Source organism: Ursus americanus, chromosome 21, assembly GCF_024610735.1.
Source record: "Ursus americanus isolate L20-20 chromosome 21, mUrsAme1.1.p, whole genome shotgun sequence".
Lineage (NCBI taxonomy): Eukaryota > Metazoa > Chordata > Mammalia > Carnivora > Ursidae > Ursus > Ursus americanus.
In genome coordinates, this window is record NC_142147.1 from 58,298,593 (window position 1) to 58,326,521 (window position 27,929).

The 27,929-nt window shown below is 43.4% G+C and overlaps 1 protein-coding gene across 3 annotated transcripts; it reads right to left on the reverse strand.

Annotated features, from left to right (window-relative positions):
- Positions 1–4,892: 4,892 nt before the first annotated feature.
- Positions 4,893–27,347, reverse strand: ZNF606 (zinc finger protein 606). Of its 3 annotated transcripts, none has more exons than XM_045772666.2 (7): positions 26,853–27,347; positions 25,726–25,835; positions 24,911–24,967; positions 24,287–24,375; positions 15,123–15,249; positions 14,332–14,427; positions 4,893–8,870 (listed from the first exon to the last, which is right to left on the reverse strand). In XM_045772666.2, exons 2-7 carry the CDS (start codon positions 25,754–25,756, stop codon positions 6,895–6,897), a joined length of 2,376 nt encoding a protein of 791 aa, XP_045628622.2. In that variant the 5' UTR covers positions 25,757–25,835; positions 26,853–27,347; the 3' UTR covers positions 4,893–6,894. The 3 variants fall into 3 exon arrangements, with proteins under 3 accessions (XP_045628622.2, XP_087709387.1, XP_045628631.2); XM_087853261.1 differs by having other exon boundaries at positions 25,726–26,707; XM_045772675.2 differs by having other exon boundaries at positions 26,364–27,347.
- Positions 27,348–27,929: the final 582 nt, after the last annotated feature.

Below are 27,929 nucleotides of genomic sequence, written 5' to 3' on the forward strand. Positions count from 1 at the left end.
ACAGGCACCTACCTGAGATAAACCCAGGAATAACTTAAGAGGCAAAAGATGAGAGATATCAAACTGCTAGAAAGACCCGGACTGATACCTGATTTGAACTAGTATGCTGGGCTGGGTGGCTAGAGCAGGAGACAGATAGCTGAGCTGTGAGAATAAAACAAAAGGAACTTCTGGAGTTTGCTCTTGCTTTTTCCCTGCCTTTGCCTTGGAACAGTGCCTGTGCCCACAGCTGCAGTAAACCTAACCTCTGGCAGGCTCCCTGAGGAGTAGAATCAAGGCAAAGCAGTAGCATGTGCTTATGAGTAGCTGAGAAACAGGCAAAGACCACATTACCTCGGGCAAGTGCTTCTCCACCCTGCCTCCTCAAAGCTTGGGGATAGCGAATCACATTCCAAAGAGTTATCTTGTGAGGTAAGGAAACGTTGACTAGCTTTCTGATGCCTCAACCTCTGCTCCCAGGATCCATTCCCCCCACCCCTGAACTATTTATAGGGACCAGTCTGATCCCGTCACATGTACACAGAACAACTGATGGAATAACCAATGACCCCCAAAGAAATACACTTACTGGCCAAAGTAATAAGCAATTTTCTGAGCATAACAATTCCAAGAGAAAACACACACTGCATTACAGATTCCATGAGAAGCAGATATATTAGAACAGATGGACCAAAATTTTAAATTAGTCTATCAAATACATTTAAAGAGATAAGGCATGGCATTAGCAATAGGAAATGAGAATATTAACACATAAAAAAGAACCAAATATTAAGTATGTAAAACAATTGTTGAAATGAAGACATGTAGAGGAAATAAATAGCAAAATGGGCAGCTGATAAAGAAATTAGCAAACTGGAAGAGCAAACTGAGGAAATGTCCTGAAAAAAGGAAGGAAAAGTAGAGAACATAAAAGAAAGGCTAAGGAAATGGACAACAGACATAAGCATGCTAACATTTGAATAACAGGAGTCCTAAATGAGGAACATTTTAAATCAAAAGGATAAAATATTAAAAAATAAAGACATAAATTTCCATAAGTGTTTAGCACATGTCCAAGAATATGTCACTCAAAATTCTTTTACTGTACTATTACATATTACAAAATTTCATATTTGTATATTGGTCTATGCTAATAATAACTATTACAATTACTATCAGGGTTTACCTTGTTTTTACTAGAGACATAACACCATGTATATGCAAGGTTACTCAAGATAAAATCAGAAACATAGGATTTGACCTTGGAAAGAACTAAAACATTTGTCAAATTTTACAATCTGTGGGATTCTTTATTGCCTCCTAGTTCTTTCTTCTTTTAGTCATAAATGAGAAGGGGGGCAGTTACTCCCTGGTAAACAAGGAAAATAAAAAAGAGAGAAATAAAGAAATATTAAAAGCTTAGAAAGGAAATACAGAGGCATAGAATCAGAAGATGGATTTGTCTGGGAATACTTGATTGCTTTCCAAAGAAGTGGCCTAGAGCTGGTGAGCAGAGCACCTGGTGGATTAGTGACATGAGTGGGTATAAATGACTGTGCCTCTATATAACCGTCAAGGACATATAAAAGATGTATAAAAAGAACAGTGTAAGTCCAGAAAAACAAAGCCCACTGTGCGCTATGTGGTAGAAGAGTCTTTTTTTAAATAAGATTTTTTAAAAGATTTTTTATTTATTTGAGAGAGAGAGCAGGAGCGGGATAAGAGGCAAAAGGAGAAGAAGACTCCCCGCTGATGAGGGGCTCGATGCTTAATCAACTGACCCTCCCAGGCACCCCATAACATATTTTTTAAATTATATTTCTTTGAGAGACAAAGAACAAGAGAAAAAGTACAAACGGGAAGAGAGAAGCAGACTTAACCACTGAGCGGGGAGTCCAACATGGGGCTCAATCTCAGGACCCTGAGATTATGACCTGAGCCAAATGCAAATGCTTGACCAACTGAGCCACCCAGGTGCTCCAGAAAGGTCTGAATCAAGGAAGTTTAACAGAAATCCAGGCAGAAAGAGCCTGAATGTGGTAGACTGGCCTGGATCATTCCTTGTTGTTCTCTGTATTTACCAATCCTTGTGCAAGCCTCACGATCATCATTCTGCTTCTTTCATTTCTGTTACCATTTGTCACTGAAACAAAAGTAAGGCTTTATTCATTGGTCTCAGATTTAAGCATATCATAGGCTTTTAAAAACTGACCTCTCATCTCTTGTGATGCTCTTCGCAATCCCTATTTTCTTCTCCCTATGTTAATACCCTCCTTGTGCAAAAATGTTCTCGTTCTTTTAAAAAAAAATGGATATCATGGGGCGACTGAGTGGCTCAGTCATTAAGCGTCTGCCTTAGGTCATGATCCCAGGGTCCTGGGATCATGCCCCACTTGGGGCTCCCTGCTCAGCAGGAAGCCTGCTTCTCCCTCTCTCACTCCCCCTGCTTGTGTTCCCTCTCTGGCTGCCTCTCTCTCTGTCAAATACATAAATAAATAAATCTTTTAAGAAGTATATAAAAACAAAAAAAATAAAAATAAATAAAAATTTAAAAAATGGATATGATAAAAAGACATAAATTTCCCAGAATGTTAAACATTCAAGACATCAGATTAAAAGTCTCAGACAGTTTCTTATTAAGTTAAACATATACTTAACACAAAACTCAGCTCTTCCACTCCTAGGTTTTTACCCAAGATAAATGAAAACTTGCATAAACAAAAGCCTTGTAGAAGAATGTCTATAGCAGCTATATTTACAATAGCCAAGACCTGGAGACAACTTAACGTTCATCAACAGGTGAATAGGATAAGTAATGGTAGCACACCCACATAATGGAATGCTATTCAGCAAAAAAAAAAAAAAAAAAAAAAAAAAAAAAAAAAAGGAGTAAACTACCGATATATGCTACAACATGGGTGAGCCTCCAAAAAAAAAAAAACCCTTTTGTTGAGCAAAAAAATCCAGACACAAAGGTAAGTATATGAATAGACTACGGTGTGATTCCATTTATGTGAAAGTCTAAAAGACAATTCTAATATGTAGTGACAGAGCAGATAGGTGGTTGCCGAGGGCTTGGGGGAGGGAGGATGGGTGGAGATGAACTGTAGAGACATGAAGGAACTTTCTGGAAAAGTGAAAACACTCTGTTTTGATTGTAGTAGTGGTTACAAGGGTGTATACATTTTCAACACTCATCAAATTGCAGCCCCCAAAATAAAGTCCTCAGCATACCAGTGGTGTTTGAAGCCTCAAGACTGGATGAGACCATCAGAGGTGTAAACCGGTAGAAAACAGGGCACCCTGACAATAAGAGGTAAGGGAAGTGGAGAGAAAACAGCCAAGGGGGCCTGAAATGAAGGCCAGAATCAGGAGGGAACTCTGGAAAGCCTGCTGAAAAACATGTTTTAAGGAGGAAATGATCCATTATTGATAATGCTACTATTTCAAGGGAGAAAAAACAGAATTGACCACTAGGTTTAGCAATGTGGAGGTCATCTGGCAGTGAGGTAGCTTTGGAGAGGGTTCGAGAAAGAATGGAAAGTAGAGACTCTTGAAAAATTTTGCTTTCCACAACAAAACACAGAAATTATGCAGGAGCTAGAAGGGAATGTGGTATTGAGAGGTTTTCCTTTTTTTTTTTTAAAGCATGTTTGCATGTTGGTGGGAATAATTCAGTACATAGGGAAAACCTGATGATACATGAGATAGGGGAAACTTTGCTGGAGCAATTCCCTTGACTAGTACGGAGACAGGCTCTGGAGCCAACCCAGTCAGTTTGTATATAGGTACCTGTGGGAGAGCATGGACGCTGTGGAAGGTAGGTAGATGTTATGGCACGCTTCTGCTGATTGCTTGTTCTCTCAGGGAAATAGGGGGCAAAGTCATCTGCTGGCAGTGAGCATGAGGCAAGGTTAAGTCAGGGGATTGCTGGAAGCTTGATACTAAATAGCCAACCAGCTTAAGAAACAGAAGGTGGAGGTGTTCCAGTCACTAGTAATGGAATAGTCCTAGTGGTTAACAAAACCATGAGCAGAGGGGTCAAAGAACTGAGGTCAGCACTTGAGAAGACCATTGAGATGGATGATGGACAATACAGGAAGTATTATGATGGAAGTGGTTCTAGATGCAGTAAGGCAGGTGCTGAAATTGTTAATATGTGGATGAGTGACCCATTAGATGACTGCAATGAAGGGAAGCAGGAGTGATGGTCTCACGTCCCAAGAGTCAAAGGTAAGTCTTAGAGAGAAGGGAGGAACGATCCAGAAGCAGCAAATGAGAGAAGTGGGAGGGAAAGGAGCCACCCCTGGAGCCATCATAAGAGACACTGTGCATAGGAGACGCAAGCTTCAATCACAGCAGGAGGTGAAAAGGGAGAGCTCATGGCCGAGTAAGAGTTCCACCTGGGCCCAGAAGGTTCCAGAGTTGGTGAGGAGTTGAAGATGGGGCCCGAAGGGCAATGAACTGAGCCATATATGGGTTAGAATAAGGGACGTGAGGGGGCCTGGGAGTCCTGAACATCCAAGGCACACTGTGCACATAAGGCTGTATGACAGGTGGTAGGAATGTGGAGGATCCTTCCAGGAGGAAGCAGAAGTCTGGGACTTTCTCTTGACTTGTGAGGTGGGCTGGGCCACAAGAGGCACTTTTAGAAATTTGTTTTAAAGGATCTTAAACTGGGTAATAAAGAAAAATTTGTCAGGATGCTTGTATAATCTTGTGTATGAATTATGAGATCCTTTAGAGTCCCTAAATCAGAGAAACTGGATTTGCTCAAAGTGTATTACATCGGCTATTAGAATACTATATCCATATAGTGACAATATGACTCGATACATACCGCTTTCTCTTACAGAGATGTTGCTAATTCTATTCTCTCTAAAGGTCTTTGCACAAATCACATGAGAAATCCGTTCAGTTTATTTACTCCTGCAACATTTATTGGGTGGCCACTATGCATTAAGCCCTGAAAGGTAAGGAATCAGATGTTACACACCTATGTGAGTTCCAGCTACAGGAGTCAGATGGTGAACACAGCCTCCCCACACCAGTAGACCACCTTCTCAACCAATGGGAAGTCATGGGCCCTGCAAGAACTAGATGAACCTTTTGTATCCTAGATTTCTAACCAATACCCTTGAAACATATCCAAGAATTGTTGCCCTCTAATTATAGCCCTTCTTTAGGGAAATACAGGAAATATTTATGCATTGGAGAGAAGTCACCTAAATCCTCTTATCCATCTTGCCTCCCTTTCACTAGGAGCAGAGAGACTTGTTCACTCTGATGAATTGGTGAGCTCCCTTCCCTTTGAAGCCCCCCTACTATCAAGCAATCTTCTCAGCTAGAGAAGAAAGCACAAACTGAATTTGAGGGAGACCTTGAGAAATAGTGCTCCCATGTGCAGTAGTGTCTCTTGCTCTGTCCCATAAGGGCCATTCTAAACACATCAAGGGGCATTCCTCAGCATTGCCCAAACCTCCAGTGAGTCTTCCAGCCATTGTTGTGCTGTAATCCTCAGGGTTGTGGGTAGTGAAATCTTAGGGAACCCAGGTCCCAGAAAATGCAGTGATTCTGAATGTCCAATTCAGATTTCATATTCCAAAGGGAGTTTAGCTCTCATGTTGCCAGAAATCATTCAGGACAGAGAGCCAGGTAACTTTATTTCTCATTGTTTTGGAATTTCTGGATTTTTATTATTAAATATCTACATTGGAAAACTGAACAAAAGAAAAAAATTAGGGGAAAAAAAATCACTGGAGAGGCAGCATAACATATAGTTAAAAACATGACTCTGGAGCCAAACAATCTCAGTTCCATTTCTTAATAGCTGTGTGTCCTTAGGTAGGTTTCTCAACATCTCTGCCCGTTTCTCCATTTATAAAACTGGGATAATAATGGTACCTATCTCATAGAATTAAGGAGACTGAACAAGTTAATATTTCAAAAGCATTTAAAACAAAGCCTAGCACGTGGTAAGTGCTGTGTTTGTAAAACTTTAAAAAAATCTTAAATTAACCAGGTTAATTTCTCCATGGGTCCTTCCAGTCTTTACCCATATACATTTTTTAGATGTTATAATAGCTATGTATGTACGATTTTGTGTCCTTTTCATTCCTTCACATTATGTATATTGATGCAGTGTCCACAGTTATAACTTATAGTGATTGCCTAAAACAAATTACAAATGAATTGTCCAACAATGCAATCATGAGTAAACTATGGACACTAACACACTGGGACATAAACTGTCACCTCTTGTTCCAACATCAGTCTCATACTTCTAGGTAACAATCTTTCCATCATTAGTAATCTCATTTACTAATCTCTTCTAAGGTTAATCTTGATCAACAGTAAATATCCCATTCAACACATTTTTTTTCTTAAATTCAGATTTAGTATTTGATATTCTGTTCCTTAAAGGGCACCCACCTCCTCCCTTTATAACAGCAAAATCTGTATTTCCACAATTATGCACAAGATGTTACTATAAAGCTTCCCATCCATCATTCCAGCTTGATGCAAAACAGTGTATTTTAAGTTGAAAAACTTTTCCCAGAATGAGCTTTTCCCCTTAACAATGCACTTTGATCCAAAAATAGTTGAGATCTCTTACGAAAAGTTGTCTCATTCCCTACATTCATGTTCCTTAAGTAGCATTCCTGGTGGACCACTAGGGGAGTTTGGAGTTTTCATCACTGTAATTATCTGACATTAAATAAAGGCTACATAACTGCTGAAAGCTTTTTCCAGTCTTTTCATTCATAGGTTTCTTCTAAGAAGTTATTTTCTATTGAATAATAAGTCTTCCTGAATTCTTACTAAAAAATTTCCCCTCTTGATTTATAGGTTTTTTTTTTTCCTTTTTCGCTGCATTACCAAATGTACAATAAAAGAAAAATCTATCAATTCAATTCACAGTTTCTCTTCACTATGATTCCTCTGATGTTGAAGCAGGGCTGAGTGACCACTAAAGGCTTTTCCACAGTCATTGCATATAAAGCGTTTCTCTCCACTATGCATTCTCTGATGAATTATAAGAGAAGAATTCTTACAGAAAGCTTTCTCACAATGATTACATTTGTAGGGTTTTTCTCCAGTATGGTTTCTGAGATGTACAATGAGGGAAGAACTCTCATTAAATGCTTTCCCACATTCATTACATCTATATGGTTTCTCTCCAGTATGAGTTCTCCGGTGTGCAATAAGGTGAGAGCTACAGTTAAAAGATCTTTCACACTGATTACATTTATAGGGTTTCTCACCAGTGTGAATTCTCCGATGAGCAACAAGGTGACAGCTCTGGCTGAAGGATTTTCCACATTTATTACACTCATAGGGCTTTTCTCCAGTATGAGTCCTTTGATGTCTAACAAGGTGAGCCATCTGGCTGCAGGATTTTCCACATTTATTACATTCATAAGGCTTGATTCCAGAATGAATTATTTCATGTTTAGTGAGGGCTGAGCGTTCTCTGAATGCTTTGCCACATTCCTGACAGTTATAGGGTTTCTCTCCTGTGTGAGTTCTCTGATGGGCAATAAGATGGGAGCTCCAGCTGAAGGATTTTCCACATTCTGTACATTTATATGGTTTTGCTCCAGAGTGAGTTCTTTCATGTTTACTAAGGGCTGAGTAATCCCTGAAGGCTTTTTCACATTCATCACATTTAAAGGGCTTCTCTCCAGTATGCATTCTCATATGGGCAATAAGATGGGAGCTCCAGCTAAAAGATTTCCCACATTCAGTACATTCAAAAGGTTTCTCTCCGGTATGAGTTCTCTGATGTCCAATAAGATGGGAGTTCCAGTTGAAAGATTTCCCACATTCATTACACACATAAGGTTTCTCTCCCGTATGAATTCTTTTATGTACAATTAGATGAGAATTCCAGCTGAAGGCTTTTCCACATTTATTACATTCGTAGGGCTTTATTCCAGTGTGAGTCCGTTCATGTTTAGTAAGGGCTGAGCGATTCCTAAACACTTTTCCACATTTATCACATTCATAGGGTTTCTCTCCAGTATGAGTTTTCTTATGCTGGATAAGGTAAGAGCTCCAGATGAAAGATGTCCCACATTCATTATATTCATAGGGTTTCTCTGAGGTGTAAGTGCTTGTATGCTGAGTAAGGAATGAGTCATACCCGAAGACTTTCTCCCATTCATTGTATTTATACGCTTTCTCTACAGTACCAATTTTTTGATGTTCCATAAATGATGAGAAATAAAAGATATTCTCATATTCTTTGTAATCATACTGGTTTTCTCCAATATGAAGTCGTGGATGTTCATTAAATGATGGGCTCTGGTTAAAGATTTGATGGCATTCCTTATATTCATAGAGTCTTTCTCCTGTATGCATTCCCTTATGATCACCAAAATGTAGTATATGATTGAAAGATTTAACAGCATCAGTACATCTAAGAAGATTATCTCCAGTTTGCATCCTTTCAGGCTGAATAGGTTGTATGGACTGGTGGAAGGCTTTGTCATAACCGTGATCTCCACAGGTAATCTTATCTGCATACATTATGGCTGAGTTACACCGCCAGCTTTCACCATTTGTATCAGGCTTATAGAAATGTTCTATTTGAGAAACTCTCTGCGATGGAACAAAGTTTAAGTTCTGGCTATACTCTGCTCCAAGTCCACAGAATTCAGAACCTCTTTGAGACAGTACTTGCTTTTGCATGAAGACCATTTGCCTCATAGCTGTACTCTGGTTCATGTGATACATTTCTAATTGGTCTTTACATCCCAAGACTTCTAACCTGGAGAACCAAGGATCATCCCATATGTATCTTTCCAACTTCACGCTATGGGATTGTTCTTCCTCAAAAATGCTTTGTGTTGGGATCAATGCTTTGCTTTCAAGATTTCTCATCCACTCTGAAATAATCAGAAAAAAAGCCATGAGAACACAGAGAAAAAACTTCTAAAAACAGAATGGAAAACGTGAGATTTACTGTCCATATAATTGAAAAGGCAAACGTGGACTTATTTTCAAATAGATTGGTAACACACAAAGAAAGACTGTAATAGGGAAGAGAATAGTAAAAAGTAAACAAAAAAAAGAATGTTAACCAGAGTAAGTGTGTACTAGATGCCAGTAAAAGCCATTTAGGGGTATTTTCCCATGGAAAGGAAGACCTTGTGGTAAAGAGTTAACTGCATGGGGCACCTGGGTGACCAGGTCAGTGAAGCACCTGCTTTTGCCTCAGGTCATGATCTCAGGGTTCTGGGATCGAGCCCCTCGTTGGGCTCCCTGGTCAGCAGGGAACCTGCTTCTCCCTCTCATCCCCACTCCTGCTCTCTCTCACTAGCTCTGTCTCTCTCTAATAAATAAAAACTTAAAAAAAAAAAAAGTTAACTGCGTGCCTGAGTTGTTCACACTCTACACAATCCCACAGAGGCCTGTTTCATGACTAGCCTTTGGCCAACTACCAGGAACTGAGATCTCAGAATGGTCTAAGAGTGTTTTGCATGCTTGAGGTCTTGGAGCACACCGTCTCAATATCTCTAAATAGTTTGTACAAATGTCATTTTTGGTGAACACCTGCTGTCCTTCCGGGGACCTGGAGCTTCAGTGACTGCTGTCAGTTATGCAGGCATTTTATACCCACATGTTCAATCCCCAGCAAACACCCGGCACTCCTAGGCTCAAGCAAGCTTCTCAAGTAGATGACACTTCAGACATGTTGTCACAACTCACTGCTGAAGGAAGTAAATGTGTCCTTTGCAACTCCACTGGAAAATGACTACTGAAAGCTTGCACTTGGTTTTCTCCGGACGTGCTTCATGGGCCTTTTCCCTTTGCTGATGTTGCTTTGTATCCTTTCACTGTAATAAACCATTACTCTGAATATAATGATTTTTGAGTTCTCTGAGTACTTCTAGGGAATCACTGAACCTAAGGATAGTCTGGGGGATCCCTGACAAAGGACACAATGAATACTATCATGTTGAAAAAATAAGAAATAACTTGCTTAAAAAATAAATAAGTATCCAGGCCTTTAACTAATGTTTAAATGATTAAAGTGTCCTAATTCATTTCTGTGTTATAATATCCTGACTCCTCCCTTATTTTGACACCTGCCCCCCGCAAAAGGAGGGGGTGGGGTTAAGAGAAAGTACCACCAACAAAAGTTTTAAGCAAGGATGTTATCTATGATAATAAACTATCATATTGTTTCCTATTCAGTTCAGTCAAAATTCATCAGCTCAAAAATCACCATGCTTTAAGGATACTCCTACAGTTACAACTCTTCTAATAACTACAGAATCATTTGTAGGGGAATGACACAAGAGACAGACTTGAAAGGCAACATATTACAACGAAGACAAGGGAGGTATAGCCTGATATAATCTGTACTTAAATGCTGACTCTGTGCTATCCTTAGAGGCTGTTTCTAATGGTTCCAGGAGATTGTGAATCCGGTGAAATGTTTGGGAAATTCAATATAAGAAAGCCACCCATCATCATTGCTGAGGTAACAGTCCTCCAACTGAAGGAGTTTGTATTAGTTTCCTATTGTTGCTATAACGAATTACCACACATGTTGCAGCCTAAAATAACACAACCTTATTACTTTACAGCTCTGGAAGTCAAAAGTCCAAAATGGCTTCTACTGGGCTAAAATCAGGGTAGCTTCCCTCTAAAAGCTCTAGGAGAGAATCCTCATCATTGCCTTTTCCTGCTTTTAGACGCTGCCTGCATTCTTTGGCTTACAGCTCCTTCCTCCATCTTCAAAGCCCATCATTCTATCTTCTGTTTCCATCATCACATCTTCTTTCTGTGTCTCTGACACTCCCGCCTCACTCTTACAAGGACCTTACGATTACCATGGGCCCACTCAGATAATACAAGATAATCTCTCCATCTCCAAATGTACTCACATCTGAGAAGTGCTTTTGCCATACGAAGTACCATATTCATAAGTTTAAAATGTGGACATCTTTTTGCGGGTAGGAGTGGTGGGGTTGTCATTATTCACCCTACCACAGGGTCTAAAGTCACAGACACCTGACACAACCTAGACCCTTGTCCTCTTTCTCTAGGTTTTTCTTCTCTCTTCCCTATACACCATTTCCTTCCTTTTACTATCCTAGTCCATTACAAAAGGGGCTCTACTCTGCTCAGGAACTGGCATTTATTACCAATTTCAAGCTTAGCTCCTAGAAGTTAGGGAATGATCATCATATAGCTTTTGAATTCTTCCAAAAGAAACTTTAAGAAATGGTAGCTGACCAAATGAACAATTCTTGTCCAACTTTATATTCTGCACTTGTGGCCTGAGCATCCAGAACCAGAGACAAAACAACAAGTATAGTCTAACCTGAAAGTTAGAATCTCTGTGATGAGAGGACATACCAAACAGTTATGGACAATACACACAGTGCATTATTGAGAGACTGGAGAGACGTAGAAGCTGGGTGGGTGGGAGGCTGGAAAAGGAGATCAGCACTAACAGAAACAACCCAGGAAGGTTTCACACAAGAGAAATGACATAACTTGGTCTTCAAGCCTCATTTGAATACAGACAGCCTGCTCTTATACGGCATGAGCTAGTCAGAAAATGAGAAAAGTAATAGGAAAAAATTGGACAGTCTTGAAATCTAGTCAGTTATTTAAAAAGCTACTCTAATCACTATAGATTTACTGACAGAGACCTCATAATGGAAGATTTCAAGGAGATAAATCTAGAAATAACATCTGAGGTAACTAATAAGAATTTACTCATTAGGGGCGCCTGGGTGGCACAGCGGTTAAGCGTCTGCCTTCGGCTCAGGGAGTGATCCCGGCGTTATGGGATCGAGCCCCACATCAGGCTCCTCCGCTATGAGCCTGCTTCTTCCTCTCCCACTCCCCCTGCTTGTGTTCCCTCTCTCGCTGGCTGTCTCTATCTCTGTCGAAGAAATAAATAAAATCTTAAAAAAAAAAAAAAAAGAATTTACTTATTAACTTGAGCTGGAATTTTGTAAGGAATCTGAGAGTGATGTTGGTAGAAGCTGGCTGACACTGCAGAGGCAGCAAATCGTAGGAGGTAGAAGAGAGATTACTTCTTAGAGAGGAAAGAGTGGGAAGTCAGGATGACTTCTCAATTTCCAGCTTAGGGGACTCACAGAAGGCTGGTGCCAGGGATACGCATCAAGAAGAGGGGGAAACATCATCTATAAGGAAGAGATGAGATTCCTGATTTACTGAGATTAAGGAGATATTTGAGGTGGTTTCAAGATGGTAGAAGTGTGAGGATGGAGGTGGTGGAACCACCGGGCTCAGGATGGTGGCTCAGGACAGTAACTCAGAATAGTCGGCGCCAAGAATAGCAGAGTGAAAGCTACCAGAATTCATGAACCCTTGATGGAAGGTTTCGGATCTGAATGGGGGCAACTGATGAGACTCAAAAAAAACCCCAGTTCATTAGAATGGATGGGAAGACATCCACCTTCAGGACTTAAGAGCAGGCTACGGCACACTGTTAAATTGAAAACACCAAGATACATAATCTACTTTTGTAAAGGTGAAAATAATCATATCCCTATATGCTTGTAGTTGCATTAAAAAACTGGAAAAATACAATAGAAATTATTAAAACTGATTATCTGGGGCAAGATGTCAGTAAAAATGGCAAAATAAGGGCCTCTGAAATTTCGCCATTCCCTAAGAGCAACAACACTGGCAAAAACTGTCAGAATCAATTTCCTCAGAATTCTATAAATTAACCAAAGTCTTGAAGAAGCCAAGGGAAGAGTTTATTCAAGAAAAACAGCTGAATTTTTATAACAGTGAGCTTTGTGGCATTGTAAGTTACCCTAGTCCCATCTCTGGCTCCCCAGCTCAGTAGCAACCTTGGAAAATTACAGTCCATATTTCTGGTACTAGAGGAAACAGAATGAAGGTGGAGGTTTCCCAAAGCCTCATTCCCAAAGAACAGTCATTATTTGACCTATTTGGTGGTTCCTGGAAGACCTCCCTTGAAAGGTTGTCAGGGGCTAGAAGCCTCTAAGGAGCAGGTATTTGTTAAACAGGCAATGTATTAAAAAAGTCACTACTGCCTGAGATGACGGAAAATAGCTGAGGCAAACAATACACAAAACCAAAAAGATTCTTAAAAAGCTGTGGAATAAGAGGTTCACAGGGCTTTGCAAAGTTCTAATATATTCCTGGGAATCTAGAACACCCATCATAATTAAACTATTAAAAGCCAAAGAGAGGATCCTGAAAGCAGGAAGAGAGAAGAAACTCTTCACATACAAGGGATTCTCCTATGATTAACAGTTTATTCCTCTTCAAAAACCAAGGAGACTAGAAAAAAAAAAAACCCTGTAAACTAAGAATTCTGTATCTGGCAAAACCTTCCTTCCAAAATGAAGAGGAAAGGAAAGCACTCCCAGATAAACATCATCTGAGAGAGTCTGTGGCTAGCAAACCTGCCCTAAAAGAAATGGGAGTCCTTTATGTTGAAATGAAAGGACACTAGACAGTAAGTCAAAATATAGGGCACCAATAAAGGTAACTACATAGGTAAATATAACTAGACGTTACAAATGCATTTTTTGTTTGTAACTTTTTTCCCATCTTATTTAAAAGACAAAAACAAAGCAATAACTATAAGTCTATGTTGATGGACACATGATATATACATGTAATTTGTGACAATAACAGCATAAAAGGGGGAGAATGGAGATATACAGAAGAAAAGTTTTTGTACACTCTAAAATTAATGGTATTATTCCAAACTACAGAGTTATAAATTCAGATGTTAATTATAATCCCCAGGGCAACCACTAAGAAAATAGCTCAGAACTTTATAGTAAAAAAGTGGTTACCTTTGTGTGTGCCCTGTGTGTGTAGGGGGTGTGAGAAGAATAATATAGATAACAGCAGCAAAAGTAAATGAGATTTTTCAGCTTACTCCTTTTATGTAGCTCTGGGTTTTTTGAGTCATGTGACTAGATTACCTATATAAAAACCTTTAAAAAAAAGAAGAAGAAGAAGAGTCTGTGGCTCCTCGCTACGAGTTTGGCAATAAAGGAAAGGAGAGCAACTTAAAAAGCAGGTAAGTGAATGAGAAATCACCAAGACAGGGGCAGCAGAGGACATGAGAATTATCAGGAGAGCGGATGGCAAGGAAGGGAAACTACAGCGCATAAAAACTGTTACCTTCTTAATAAGGTGGCCACCTTTGCTCTGAATCAACAGCTGCAAAAAAGTCAATGCATGGGATAAAGCTCCTTGGAGGGAACTGTGAACGTCTGAGAAAGGTACCTCATCGTGGCCTCAGCCCATTTTCCAAACAAAGGAGGGCTTGGAGGAAAGTTCCTTGCTCCCCCTTGGGCCTGCTCTCACCTGGACAAGTGCTTTGAGGATATGCTTGTTCCACTGACCATGGCTCCTCTCCTTGCTCCAACAGAGAGATGACCTCCGGCTTGGCAATCTGATTCCCTATGCATGGAGGAAAAACATAGCTTTGTAAACTGCCCTTGCCTATTCTTCCCCGAGTTCTCACTCGGGCAGAATAAACACAGTCTCTCCCACTTCATGCTTTATAGGCATTAGGAATTAGTCCTTGAACATCAGGCTCAAGATCATCTCAGTCCTTCTGAGATACCCATGAGGTCTTTTTTTTTTTTTTAAGATTTACCAAAGAGTGTTATCGGTTGGTGGTGGTGGTGTTAAGCATTGCTAATTTCTTTGTAAATTGAGAAATAATTGACATATTACATAATATCAGTTTCAGGTATACATGATTCAATATTTGTATACATTGTGAAATAATAATAATCCTAGTTAATATTCATTACCACAGTTACATCCTGTGAGCTTTTAAACACAGAGTAGCAGAAAGTATTGCAATGAGGGCGCCTGGGTGGCTCAATCAGTTAAGCATCTGCCTTTGGCTCAGGTCATGATCCCAGGGTCCTGGGATCAAGTCCCGCATTGGGCTCCCTGCTCAGCCATCTACTCTCCTGATACTTCTCATATTCTCTGCTGCCCCTTTCTTCTGCTTCTCCATCTCCCACTGCCTGCCACCACCCCTGCTTGTGCTCACTCTCTGTCAAATGAATAAATAAAAGCTTAAAAAAAAAAAAAGTATTGCAATGGAAACAGCTTTATTTACTCAGGCAGCTCCACCTTACCCACAGACAGCAGATGCCCATAGGTCTCCAGCATCACATCACGGTAGAGGGTCCTCTGAACAGGGTCCAGCTGTCCCCACTCCTCTTGGGTGAAGTCCACAGCCACATCCTTGAAGGTCACTGGTTCCTAAAAGAGTACAGACGTTCCTCCTCAGCCTGCTGCCACACCCTCCTGTGGTCTCTGGGGATGCAGTGAGGCTGACTGCACTGGGGAAGAGACAGGATACAGAGGAACTGTCCTGGATATATTCAGTACTATAACTGATTTGGGTTAGGTCCCACTGGGAGCCACCCAAGGGCCCTGTATTTGCAATGTACTCTTAAGGTATGTGGCCCCATAATAACCACAACAAAGATGAGCAGGCCTCTCCTAAGGCTCTTACCCAATTCTAGTAATACTGGCCAGTACGGATGGGATTCCCACCAGGGCAATGCCTGCCTTCTTCTCTGGAGATGAAGATACTTAAGGCCAGGACCAGGAAGAAAGCAGACTACAAGCACTGGGTTGGAGTCTGCTCAGCATGTGGGTCTAGGACCTGGATGGATGATCGAAATATTCACAGGCCGTCTTCCTGGCCACTACTGGGAGGATTCCATTCCCAGGTCTTCTCTGTCCCAAGGACTGGAGCTAAGAGTGAGACAGGTTTGAGCAGAGCAGCCCAGGCCAAAATGAATCAGCTCCAGCCGCCGTCAAAAAGCACCTGAGTTTTGGGGCACCTGGTGGCTCAGTTAAGCCTCTGCCTTCAGCTCCGGTCATAATCCCGGGATCCTGGGATCAAGTCCTGCGTCGGGCTTCCCCGAGAGGGGAGTCTGCTTCTCCCTCTCCCTCTGTTACTGCCCCTGGTTGTGCTCTCTGTCAGATAAATAAAATCTTCTAAAAAAAAAAAAAAAGCACTTGAGTTTTAAAATGTTCCAACTGAGCTTTTCAGGAAAAATAGAAGCAGGAATGCTCTAGAGAGGAAGATAAATTATAACCTAAGTTTGACTTCTGCAACGAACAAATCCCTCACAGTGCTCTCTTTTTAAGATTTTATTTATTTGAGAGAGAGCGAGCGCGCATGCACGTGTGCAAGTGAAGGAGCACGAATGGGGCGGGGGTGGGGGGGGAGGAAGGGGGAAAGAGAGAAGCAGACTCCCCACTTAGCAGGGAGCCTGACACAGGACTTGATACCAGGACTGAGCCACCCAGGCGCCCCCTCACAGGGCTCTTAAGCAAATCAACGTGAGCTTCAGTTATCTTGGCAAGTCCAGGGTACAATGGAGTATGCCCTCCCTTGTGGTGGTAGCGGGAGTGAGCTGTCCATCATGGGTAGTATGTTAGAATCCCCACAGGCCCTGACAGCTTCTAGGTCCTCCTTTCCATCTGGAAACTGGCTTTCTGATCTACCTCTGTGTCCGTGAATTTCCACTGAGTGTCCTGTGAGCCTCTACCATTGCCTTTCCCATGGCCTGCCTTTCTGCTCCTGCTAGTCAAGGCTCACAAACTGAGCTTGTTATCTCTGATCAGGGTCGGCTGTTGTGACTGGGTCTTCAGCGTATCAACTTTTACTGTCAGTCTCAACTGCTCCCCTTCCACCTTCATACGATGCTTGGCTTAAAACACAGAACTGATTCTGCTGCAGTGATTCCATTACTCCACAATGCACATAAAACTGCTGAGCACAACCTCTCTCAGTGAAACTATGCCTAACCTTGGACTCATCAGGGCCAATACCTTGGTTTTCTTCTACAGACCTGCCTAGGCCTCAGTTTCCTTGATGGGTGATGCTTTTATGTTTCACGTAACAAACTTTTTAACTGTAACATTTGGACAGAGACGTGCACAAAGCCTAAATGAGCTGAAATCATAAGCTCAGTGTCGTCTCACAGAGCAATCACACCCAGGGCAACAGCTGGGAGGCCAGGCTTTCTGACCAGGATGCTCCTGCTGTGCTCCCCTCATACTACCTCATCTCCCCAGAGGGTGGCATCTACTTGATGGCTTCCAAGTTCACCTACACTTCACAAGGTTCAAAGCCACGCCCTGGCAGTTATCAAGCTGGTGAACTGAGCCACAAGTCAACCACCAAGCTAACCACCCCTCCCAAGACCCTAAAGGAATCCCGGTGCACAAATTTAAAAAGGAACAGAAGAACTATATCTAACAGACACTGAAGGACTGAAATTATCAGGGAGTAATTCTGCAACCTTTCATCAAATAGTGGACGTTGACAATCATCAATGACGACCGCTAAATCACACATGAAAGGCAGACAGGGAACATGCCTAAATAACATGAAGACTAATGGAGAGGCAGCTATTGTTAGCCTAATACATCACATCATCCGAAAACGGGAGCACGAGACATCCTGTGCCACTAATGCAACACAGTAGGAAGGACTCAGCACCACCAATGATGTACTCTTGCCCAAAATCTGGGACCTGAATCTACCGAGCCCTCCAGTCCAATCATCAGTTTACAGGAGACAAAGGGAAGAGGAACTCACCCAATGACATCAAGAGAGCAAAATCAGACAAACCAACACGACAAGTGACCTAGTTTCTTCAGCATATGAAGCACACATAGTGTGTGGTCCTTTTTTGGATTCTCATTTGAACAAACCAACCGTAAAAGGTATCCTGGGGACAAGTGGAAAAAACTGAACACTGCCTGGATATTAGCGAATAATAAGGAATTACTGTTAATTTTATTGGGTGTGATAAAGGTAGTGATAAAGGCATTATTTTCTAAAAATTATGTATCTTTTAGAAATATACACGTGTTTATAAGCAAAATGACAGAACTGCTCAGATTTGCTGAAAGATAGTCCAGTTTTCAAAAAGCGTCAGGATAGATGAGAAGGCAGAAAACTGAAGGCTGATGGCTGTTGTTACTGAACACGGGTGTTTGTAATAATGCCCTCCACCGAGAGATGTTCACATCCTGAACCCCAGAACCTATGACTGTTATCTTAATATGACAAAGGGACTTTGCAGAGATGTGATTACGTTAAGGATTTTGATTTGGGGAGATTATCTGGGATCATCCAGGTGGGCTCAGTGTAATCACAAAGGTCCCTATAAGTGAAGGAGGGAGGAGGCTCTGAGTCAACTCAGGAGATGGGACGTCGGAGGCAGAGGCTGGAGTGATGCACGGTGAAGACAGAGGTGGGGACCGTGAGCCAAGAAATGCAGGTCACCTCCAGAAGCTGGATAAAGCAAGGAAACAGATTCTCCCCTGGACCTTCCAAAGGGAACACAGCCCTACAGACCCCTCCCCCTGCCTTTTTTTCTGTCTTTGAAAAATGTTATCATTTATTGACATCTGAAGGGGAGAAGAGATAATATATGCCAAAGAAGAGGAATCAATGGGAAGATGGAGCTGGCCAATTGCCAAGAGCCTACAGATCCCTTTTAGACTTCTGGCCTCTAGAACAAGAGAATAAATGTATATTGTTCTAAGCCATTAAGTTTGGAGTAATTTGTTACAATGGTAATAGGAACTAACACAAGATCCAGATTCCACCTTACGGTTTAAAAATCCCCCAGTTTTGTAAGAATGGGAAATATCCAGAAGAGGCCATTAGTGATGTTCCACACATTGCTGCAAGATGGGGAACAGATAAAAGTGTGGCAGACCAAGGAAACAGCCCTACAGGTTATTAAGGGGCTACAGTGGAAGAAGTTCCCAAGAGAGGCTTTGGGCCCTGAGCTTAAATGATACATTGAAGGCAGAGTGAGAGCCAGGCTGAAAACAGGTGATGAGGTGAGTCTGTATTCAGGAGAGCTTTGCCAGTTGTCCCACCTCCCAATTGGCCACTCAACCTTGTGGGCAGCATGACCACCAACTACCCTGCACCTACACTTGGGCAACACTGCCTAGATCCTTCCCACACACAAGAATGTATGAGGTTCTAAGGCTGCTTCCATGAGCAGCAACCCCGGAGTTGAGGTATCTTCCACAGGGGACAGGGTAGGGAGGTCTGTGACCTGACAGCCAGCTGCATACCCAGGAAACCAGAAGCAAAACCAACTTGATGGTCCTGGCCCAACCAGGACCACGGAGCTTAGAGTGCGACTTGTCGGGAGGCAGATAACACAGACACACACATACAAAGGGAGGCAAATCAGGAACCAGACCTGCTCAGCCACAGCAAAGCAGGATGCTCAAAGATAGCCTCACCACTCTTTCCTGGCAAACACAAGACCGGAGGAGTCCTGGATACATGAGGAACCTGTGCAGCATAGGAAAGACCGAACTCAGGGGCCAAAAGGAGAACAGAATACAGGCAGCAGCTACACCCAACTTTCAGTGAACTGCAATTCCATTTCTCTGATTGGAGACTTCACTATAAAACAGGACAGGACGATACCAGAGGGGCTCTGAAAGAACAAGGATTCACTGAACATAAAGACACAGCACTAGCTTCGGACGGCCCACCACGTAATAGAAGGCCTCAGAAACAGAACAAATATAAAGGAATAGGACAGGTTTTTTTTGTTTGTTTTTTTTAATACAAGAGTTCTTAAAACAAGACATAAACATACTAGCCATAAACAAAAACAGATATGTTTGACAAAAATATCCTGGAAAACATCTGACTGGTAAGACACCACAAAGTGAAGACAAGCTACAGACTGGGAAAAGACAATTCATGTAAGGTAAAGAATCGGCATCCAGAATGCATGTAAAATGCCTACACATCAACAGGTCAGAGACTACACAAATCCAGGAATGAGAAAGAGAAGAAATATAGATGATCAGTAACGGTACGAAAAGATACTCAATCTCACTAGCAATCAAGGAAATGCAAAGTAATACAATATACCTTTTTGGTCTTGAGATAAGCAAGAACTATAAGACCTGCCAGTGCCAAGTGGCAGCAAAAATGAAAGGTAACAGGCACTCTTCCAGAGCGGTGACAAGAGGCTTTGTACCTTCAAACAGCCACGTGGCAGCAACAGTCATCTTGAAAACACATAAGCACCCTAAAACTAAACGTAATTCTGCTTCTAGGAATATGTCTACATTAACAAATATATGTGTGCACAAAGTGAAATTACAAGAATGTTCACACGGCTTTTCCTGGAATAGCAAAAATGGCGGGGGCAGGGAACTTCTAAGCCCATGCATGAAAAGGATGAACAGAGGGCAAAAGGAATGAACTTATCTATCACATGGATGGACCTTAGAGTTGGCCTTCAATAAGCAAAGAAAGGTGCAGAAAAACTACAGGTAGGAAAAGACTGCTTTAAAAAAAAATAGAACAGGGGCACCTGGCTGACTCAGTCAATAGAGCATGAGACTCCTGATCCCAGAGCTGTGAGTTTGAGCCCCACGTTGGGTACAGAGAGGACTTAAAAAAATCTTTAAAGAACAGAATATTACTATCTATGTGTATCTATAGAAATAGATTATCTATGTATGAGTATGAAAATAAATTAGCTGCATACACACCATAAGCAGTTATTCTGCATAAGCATGGGAAGAGAATGTGACAGGACACTGTGTAAAAAGAAAACTAAGCAAGTATGACAAAACATTAATTGTTCAGAGTAATGGAGACCATGTTTGATTACTTTTCATACTTTTCTATAATTATGGGATTTGTCCAAACAAAACTTTAAACAAAAAAGTATTTCCAGGGGCGCCTGGGTGGCAGAGCGGTTAAGCGTCCTGCCTTCGGCTCAGGGCGTGATCTCGGCGTTATGGGATCGAGCCCCACATCAGGCTCCTCCGCTACGAGCCTGCTTCTTCCTCTCCCACTCCCCCTGCTTGTGTTCCCTCTCTCGCTGGCTGTCTCTATCTCTGTCAAATAAATAAATAAAATCTTAAAAAAAAAAAAAAAAAGTATTTCCAGATTTGTAGATGTTACCAAAGTGGAAGGAATCATGGACTGCCAAACAGGAAGAAAAAAACACCCCCAGCTGAATGTCTCCACGTTGGGGCCCGCAGTTCATGGAGGCCTTGAAGATGCCGAAAATGCAAAACCAAGACTGGATGTGAAACAGAAAGAAGAGATGGGGAAGTCAGGACCCAGGCTCACCAGCTGTGGGGACAAGAGGGACCCTAGAAGCTAGGACAGGAAGGAGTGAGCTGTTCCATTCCCAGGTAACCCTTACCTGAACTCGTACTTTACAAACACCTGCTAGGATGACTTGAAAATGTCTCACCCAAATTTCCTGTAATCATTCTTGCACATTTCACCTTGTACATACGTACGAGCACTTACCGGGGCTCTCTAAAGCACTTTATGGCATCTGCTAACCAGCCGCACATCTAAACCATGGGAGGGTTTGAGGGAAGATGCCAAGGGTGCTGAGATGGGTCTCAGCTCCTGCATTATCTGAAAGCATGGACGGATGGCCCATTCATGGAATCTGGGGAAATTCAGATGGGTTCTTTGGCATCTTCAGAATTTCATTAATATTCTATCGCAAGATCTTTGCAGGGAAGGAAAACAACTACGTGCACGTCCTCAAGACAACCAGAGATGAGTGCAGAGTATAGATTATTGTTGTTTACATGCATGTTTATCATGCAGAAAGCACTGATGGATTGTTACACAGGGGTTTGAGAGTTTCCATATTTGAGGAGGCTGGCTGGAGTTTTTTTTAGATGGGATATTATTATTTTCCCTGTTCTTCAAAATAATGGGATCTGGGCTCCCACTAGTTGAAACTTCACTATCCAATATGTTCCCCAAAATGGACTATTCAGATAACAAGGGATGACAGCATTTGACGTTTTCACCAGGTGAATGCTTTATTTAAGTATTTAGTTTGGAAGGAACAATAGAGGGATACGGAGCTCCTGTTAGCGTTCCTGAAGACCTCGCTTAATACGAAACTCACGATTCAAGTCTTGAGTTTCCCACAGGGAAAAATCCGAAGTGAGTGTGGGGAGGGGCCAGGAGCATGTTCTCAGAAATCACAACTCTTCAGACATTGGAGGGTGTTGTCATTTTAATTCTCCACTTTATTTTCTCAGCATTAACCCTAATAATTCTCAGAAACCCTCACATAACTTAACAGCAGAGTGCAGCCCAGTGGTTATTAAGGCTTCTTCACAGCATTTTATTACAACTAACTTCTGTTACCAAGTGACTGATTCGGGGCCCATCTTTCAGCCTAGCCTCACTGCTGATTCTGTTACAGAATCTAAAAAGGACTACATATCATAGCAGCAGTGAACATCACAGTCACCCACGTTCTGATGCCAGACAACCACCACTCTGCATGACGTGGTTCAGGCCCGTCTGCCTCCCCGGGACAGCATGCTGCCATGTGGGAGCAGCAAGCTTGTGATGCACTTCGCCAGTCAGCTTTGAAACTGTGGGAGATTCCATTACAATTTTTTTTAATTTGGGGGATGGCATAAAGTTGAAATTATATTAATATTTTTATATCTCAGTATCTCATATTTGCTTGATCCATTATTTTAACTAGAAAAGAAAAATCTAAATATAGTAATGAAACTATTTTTCTTCATCTTTCATAGTAGGGAGTCAAAAGGGTAAATATAAAATTCATGAATCAGGATGAAAATCTCTCCTTTAGAAATATGGAGATAACCCTAAGGAACCAAAAACAGTAAGTTAAAAATGGCTGCCTCTGAATCATAAAAAGAAATAAAATGTTGATATGTACTACAATATAAAAGATCCTTAAAAACAGAAACCGGACATGAAAGGCCATATACTGTATGATACCTTTTATGTCAAATGTCCAGAATACACAAATAAATAGATAAAGAAAGTAAATTAGTAGTTGCCAGGGGTTGAGGGTGGTGGGAACAGGGAGTGACTACTAATGGGTACAGGATTTCTTTCAGGGGTGATGAAAATGATCTAGAAGTAGATATTGGTAATAGTTGTCCAATTCTGTGAATATATGAAAAATCACAGAACTATACACTTTAAAAGGGTGAACCTATGGTATTTGAATAATACTTTAATAATGTTGTTATAAAAAAGTTTGTTTGTAAGTGGCTGCCTCTAATGAAGAGGCTGGGCAGGAGATAAGGGAGATGACATCTTTCCAATATCATCTACTCTGCTATCCTACTTCCTGCCACCTTTCCCTATCAACTCTGCTGACCTATTTCTCTCAGGAGCCATCCTTACGCCCTTACAGTCACAAAGTTCTAATGTTTTGACTCTCTTACACCTCTAAGGTCTTCTAGGCCGTGGTCATACTGTCACTTGAAATGCAAGCCTGCTTCCCACAGCCCCCTTTCTCCCCACACTCCTGCCAGGGACATCCTTCCAGCCACATTTTAGACACTGGCGCCTCCTGCTCCCAACACTTAATGAGGCTCTTTATTACGGCCAGGATGGAGCCCTGGCTCTGCAGCAGGCATTCAGGGCCCGGTAGAGTTCATCCTAGCCTTTCCGTCCTAAATTCTAATTGGGGTCAGCCTTCACCCAGTTGCTGGTCATGCAGTACCCCTGACCCCACACCCAACACACACCAGTGGTGCCATAAAAGGCCAGACCCCTGCTTACCAGGTTGATGAACCCCTTTCACCTTTTGATGCAAGTGTGTCATGTCTCCCGGGCAGCCTCTCTCCACACAGCAGAAGGACTCCAGCTGCTCTGTGCCCCAATGACTCTATGCAGACCAACCCACTTCCCAAGGCATTAGCTGGCCTCGGCTCCTCTAAGGCTTGGGGCCTCCCTAAGCATCTCAGGCTCATGTCCTGAACCACATGTACAGCACCAGCAGGCCATGAGGTCTCGTAGCTGAGTGAACCATCTTGGAAAATAAGGGACTGAGAATTCCTCAGGACCAAGGCTTGAACTTGTCCATGTTCCCCTCCCAGCAAGCACAGCGCTCACAGGACAGCATCAAATTGAATCAGGCACTGAATACATGAGGTACAGTGGGAGGAGGAAGGAGGCGCTGCCAGTCAAAGGGGTTGCCCCCACCCCCCAAAACAACATAAAGCACAGCTGGGGCTCAGGAATGTGAATAGCCTGGTTAATAATGTGGCTCCAAATCATAGAAAACTGTTTAAATTCTTCCTGAATGCTCAGAAAGCAATAAACTTCTGGCTGATTCCTTCTCTACCCAAACTCTAGCTGTTATAAAGTGAGGAACACAAAGACTAAGATGGCGGGGGACAGCCCAGACACCTTAGGGAACAGGACAGCCCTTCTGGAAAAAGCAGAAGCCCACCTCACCTGGATCTGGGCTGTCGGAAGCCCAGTGGCCCTCTTCTCCTCTTCAGAGTTTTCTTCCACATGCCAGGCCGAGTCCTGAGGACACAGAGCTGGGGAGGAAAACAAAGTCACGGAGGCAGCTCTCCCTGCCAGAAGTATGCCCACATGAGTCCTTCCTCCTTGGGGGGCAGGCTCAGGGAGAGCCAGTTCCTGGCCCTCTCTGTTGGGCAAAGGAAAAGACTCACCTTCTACTTTTATAGTTGAAGGAAATGGGGCTCAGAGAAGATTAGGAATGTGCCTAAACATGAACCCTGCACTGCCCTCCTTTGGTCTGAGGTACTATCTCTGAGAAGTAGTGCCATTCCCATCCTTTCTGGGCCTGAGCCACAAATGGCCACACATTTATTCTCATGCACTCTGTCCTGGAAGTGTCACCATCACTTTATCTCCCAGTGGCATGTTCTGATCCTTCCCTGTTCCAGCTCTGCACAGAGACAGATGTGGACCAGAGTCCCCCAAAACCCCCATGCCCTAAACCCCCACCTGGCTCCCCAGCTCTGATTCCTGGCCAAGGAAGGTCAGTGCTGGGAGAAGCCAGGACATAGCAGCCAACATGGCCAATGGGGACACAGGCTCTTGACTCACCCCAGGAGGCCCATGGGTCAACAGCCGCCATTTCCCAGGACTGGTCTGTAAGGACACCTGCACCAGATCAGGTTAGGACAAGTAAAGGAAAGGCACTGACAACAATCCTAGTGACTAAAGGCAACAAAATGGGAAAAGCCCATCTGCCTCACTAATGGTGTAACAAAGTTCCATAAACAGAGCCCAAGGGCATGTGACAAATTCCAACCATAATAAGTTAGATTTATACCAGAAATGCATAGGTAAATCACTATCAGAAAATTTGATGTGATGTAACCACAGAACAATTAACAGAAACCCTTAAACAGCTAAGGAGATACCTGATAAAATGTTTAACATTACCTAATTTTGTAAAAATGTAAGTAGTAAGACACTCCTTCGATGTCTTTATTGATAGGTATATGAAACCTCACAAAAGATAGTGTACCACTGACATCACACTATTCAACACTGTTCTTAAATTACATGCCAATGCTATAAAAACCAGAAACAAAAATAAAGGTAAAATATGGCAGTGGTAGAGAAATTGACTGGATGTATGGCTGCCTAAGAAATCCCACAAATCACCAGAAAATCTCTTAGAACTAATGAGACATTTTAGGACTATAAGATATACAAAAATTACACCAACAAGTTTCCCTTTCCACCAACAACCAACTTGTTTTTTCTTTTTAAATGTCACTCAGTTCTAGTTCTATCCAAGACCAAGAGACCCCCTCCAATCCCCCAAAACCCTCAGCCCTTGCCCAGCTTTGACCCTTGGCTGCAGCAGACTGCTGCTGAGGCAGCCCAGAAGAAACAGAATTTGGACTCACCCCACGAAGCCCACGGGTTGATGGCTGCCATCCCACAGGATCAATCGACCAGGTGCCTGCCCAGGTGCACGGGATTCTGGTGACTCACGCAATGCAATTGCAGTACAAACCTAATGACAAAAATGGAAAACACAAAAGTGGTCCTTTCTCTGGAGAAGATCCACAGGAAACAAAGGCAGCCCATCCACAGAAGCAAGAGAAGACTTCTGGGGAGCATTGTAAGAAAACAATTTACATGTCAAAAACAAAAGAATGAAGAGTGAGTTGAATCAGCTGAAAAAAGAGCACAATCCAGGATGACAGCGTGGAAATTTGTCAATGGCTCCTGAAACAGCCAGTGACAGCTTCAAGGTAACTTTTCAGTGATTTAAAAAATTACTGTAAAATCTACTGGCACCGCCCAGTAAAACAGCGGCTGCCTAGAGCTGGCGGGGAGGGAGGAATGCCAACTGACCGCTTAACGGGCGCAGGGATTTCTTTTGGGAGGTGATGAAAATGTTCTGCAATTAGATAGTTTTTTTATTTCACAACTCTGTAAATATACAACAAAAACCACTGAATCGTAGTCTAAAATGGTTAATTTTATGTTATGCAAATTTTATCTAAAAGGAAAGGAGGGAGGGAAGCAAGAAACCTACCAGGCCCAACCTGTCTGTTTCCTGGTGTGGAGCCCAGACCACAAACTCCCTAAGTTCCAAGTCTTTGTGCAAGTCCCGAGACCTCCCTGAGGGTTCCAAGGCCAACTGGCAGAGCTCTGCGGATTCCTGAGAGTGTGTATAAAGCACCAGGACGCCTACTGGGCCCCAGGAACACCGGGATCTGTGCCAAAACTCAAAGTAGGCAAACTATTCTGCACCGTTGTTTGCAACTTAACAAAGTCAGCCGTCACTGCAAGCTTAAAGGAACCGAGGCCTGTTCCCCTCCCACGTTCGACGCCGTCCTTCTGCGCCTCCGGTGAACCCGCGGAGACGAGAAACACTCGCTGGGGAAAGAAAGGTGTTCATTCCCATTAACGGCGTCAGAGGCGTCCTCATCACCGGCTGCCTGGCCTCCCGCCCGATTTCCTCTGCAACCCCCGGGGCGGATGTGATGCTCAGGAGCCCGTACCAGCGAGCGGACGGCCTTACCTGGTTCGCGGCTCCCGGCCTCCCACCCCTGCGAGCCCGTCCCCGCCGCTCTCGGCAAGCGACTTAACAAGCTCGGGGTCGCTCGGCCGGGGGCGTCCGGCTTTGTTCCGCTCCAAGGTTCGGCCCAGCGGTGCACTTGGGATCCTCGCGCGCGGCGGGGGAGACAAAGGCGTGCCGGGCCGGCCGCCGCGATCCGGCGCCAGGCCCGACGTGCAGGGTTCCCCCGGGCCCGCCCAGCCGGCCCAGCGCGGCCGCGAGCCCGGAGGCGGGAGGCAGGAGGGTGGGAGAACCAAGGGAAACCGGGGCGCGAAGCCAGCGCGAAAAGGGCAGGCGCGGGACCCGTTGTGGTGCCGCGCCGACCCCGTTGGCAGGCGCCGCGTCTTCCCGCTCGTTTTCCCGACCCTCCTAGTCCTCGGTGGCTGTAGCGGCAACACGACCACCGCCTGGGCGACCGCCTCACCTCGGCGGCGGACAATGGCGACCGCTCCCCCGGCGTCAACCAGGACGCGCCGCACGGGCTCCTGGGAGTTGTAGTTCCGGGCAGTACGCTTCCGGCTGGTCCGGAAGCGTCGCCATGGCAAGTACCGGGAGCAACTCCGCCTCGAGTCCCGCCCCCGCGGCGTCCGGGACTTGGGCGACTAGTATCCCAGCCCCCGGCGAGCCGGAAGGTGCTGTCCCGGGCCTAGACCACCCTCTCCGCCACCGCTCAACTCCGGAAGGCCTGGGTAGGTCGCGACCCCGTGAGCCTTAGTTTGCCTATCTGTGAAATGGGGGCTCACGGTAACTGCCGTTAGCGATGCGAACTTGACCAAGTCTCATCGTTTTCTGCGTCCCATACGCAGATCTGAACGCTTTCAAGGGGTCCTTTCATTTAACATTTACAATACTCTAAGGAAGTGCCTGTTCTGATCTCCCTTTCTAGATGAGGAGGCTAGTTTGAAGCTTCTCCTCGCATATGTATGAAGCCCTAGAGTTTAGAACATAAGGAATTGTTCCCAGATCTCTTTCTAGATGGCGAAGCTTTATGGGAGCCTAAATCGCCATCGACCTATGTTGTAATATTTCCTGGAGTGAGCA

What these genes read in the sequence shown, in the direction of transcription:
- ZNF606 (XM_045772666.2), bottom strand. Translation starts at nt 25,756, where the DNA reads ATGGCAGCCATCAACCCGTGGGCTTCGTGGG. An exon ending in CAACCCGTGGGCTTCGTGGG is followed by an intron (nt 24,968 to 25,725) that starts GTGAGTCCAAAT and finishes GATCTGGTGCAG; the next exon opens with GTGTCCTTACAGACCAGTCC. An exon ending in TTCCGACAGCCCAGATCCAG is followed by an intron (nt 15,250 to 24,286) that starts GTGAGGTGGGCT and finishes GTACTCTTTTAG; the next exon opens with GAACCAGTGACCTTCAAGGA.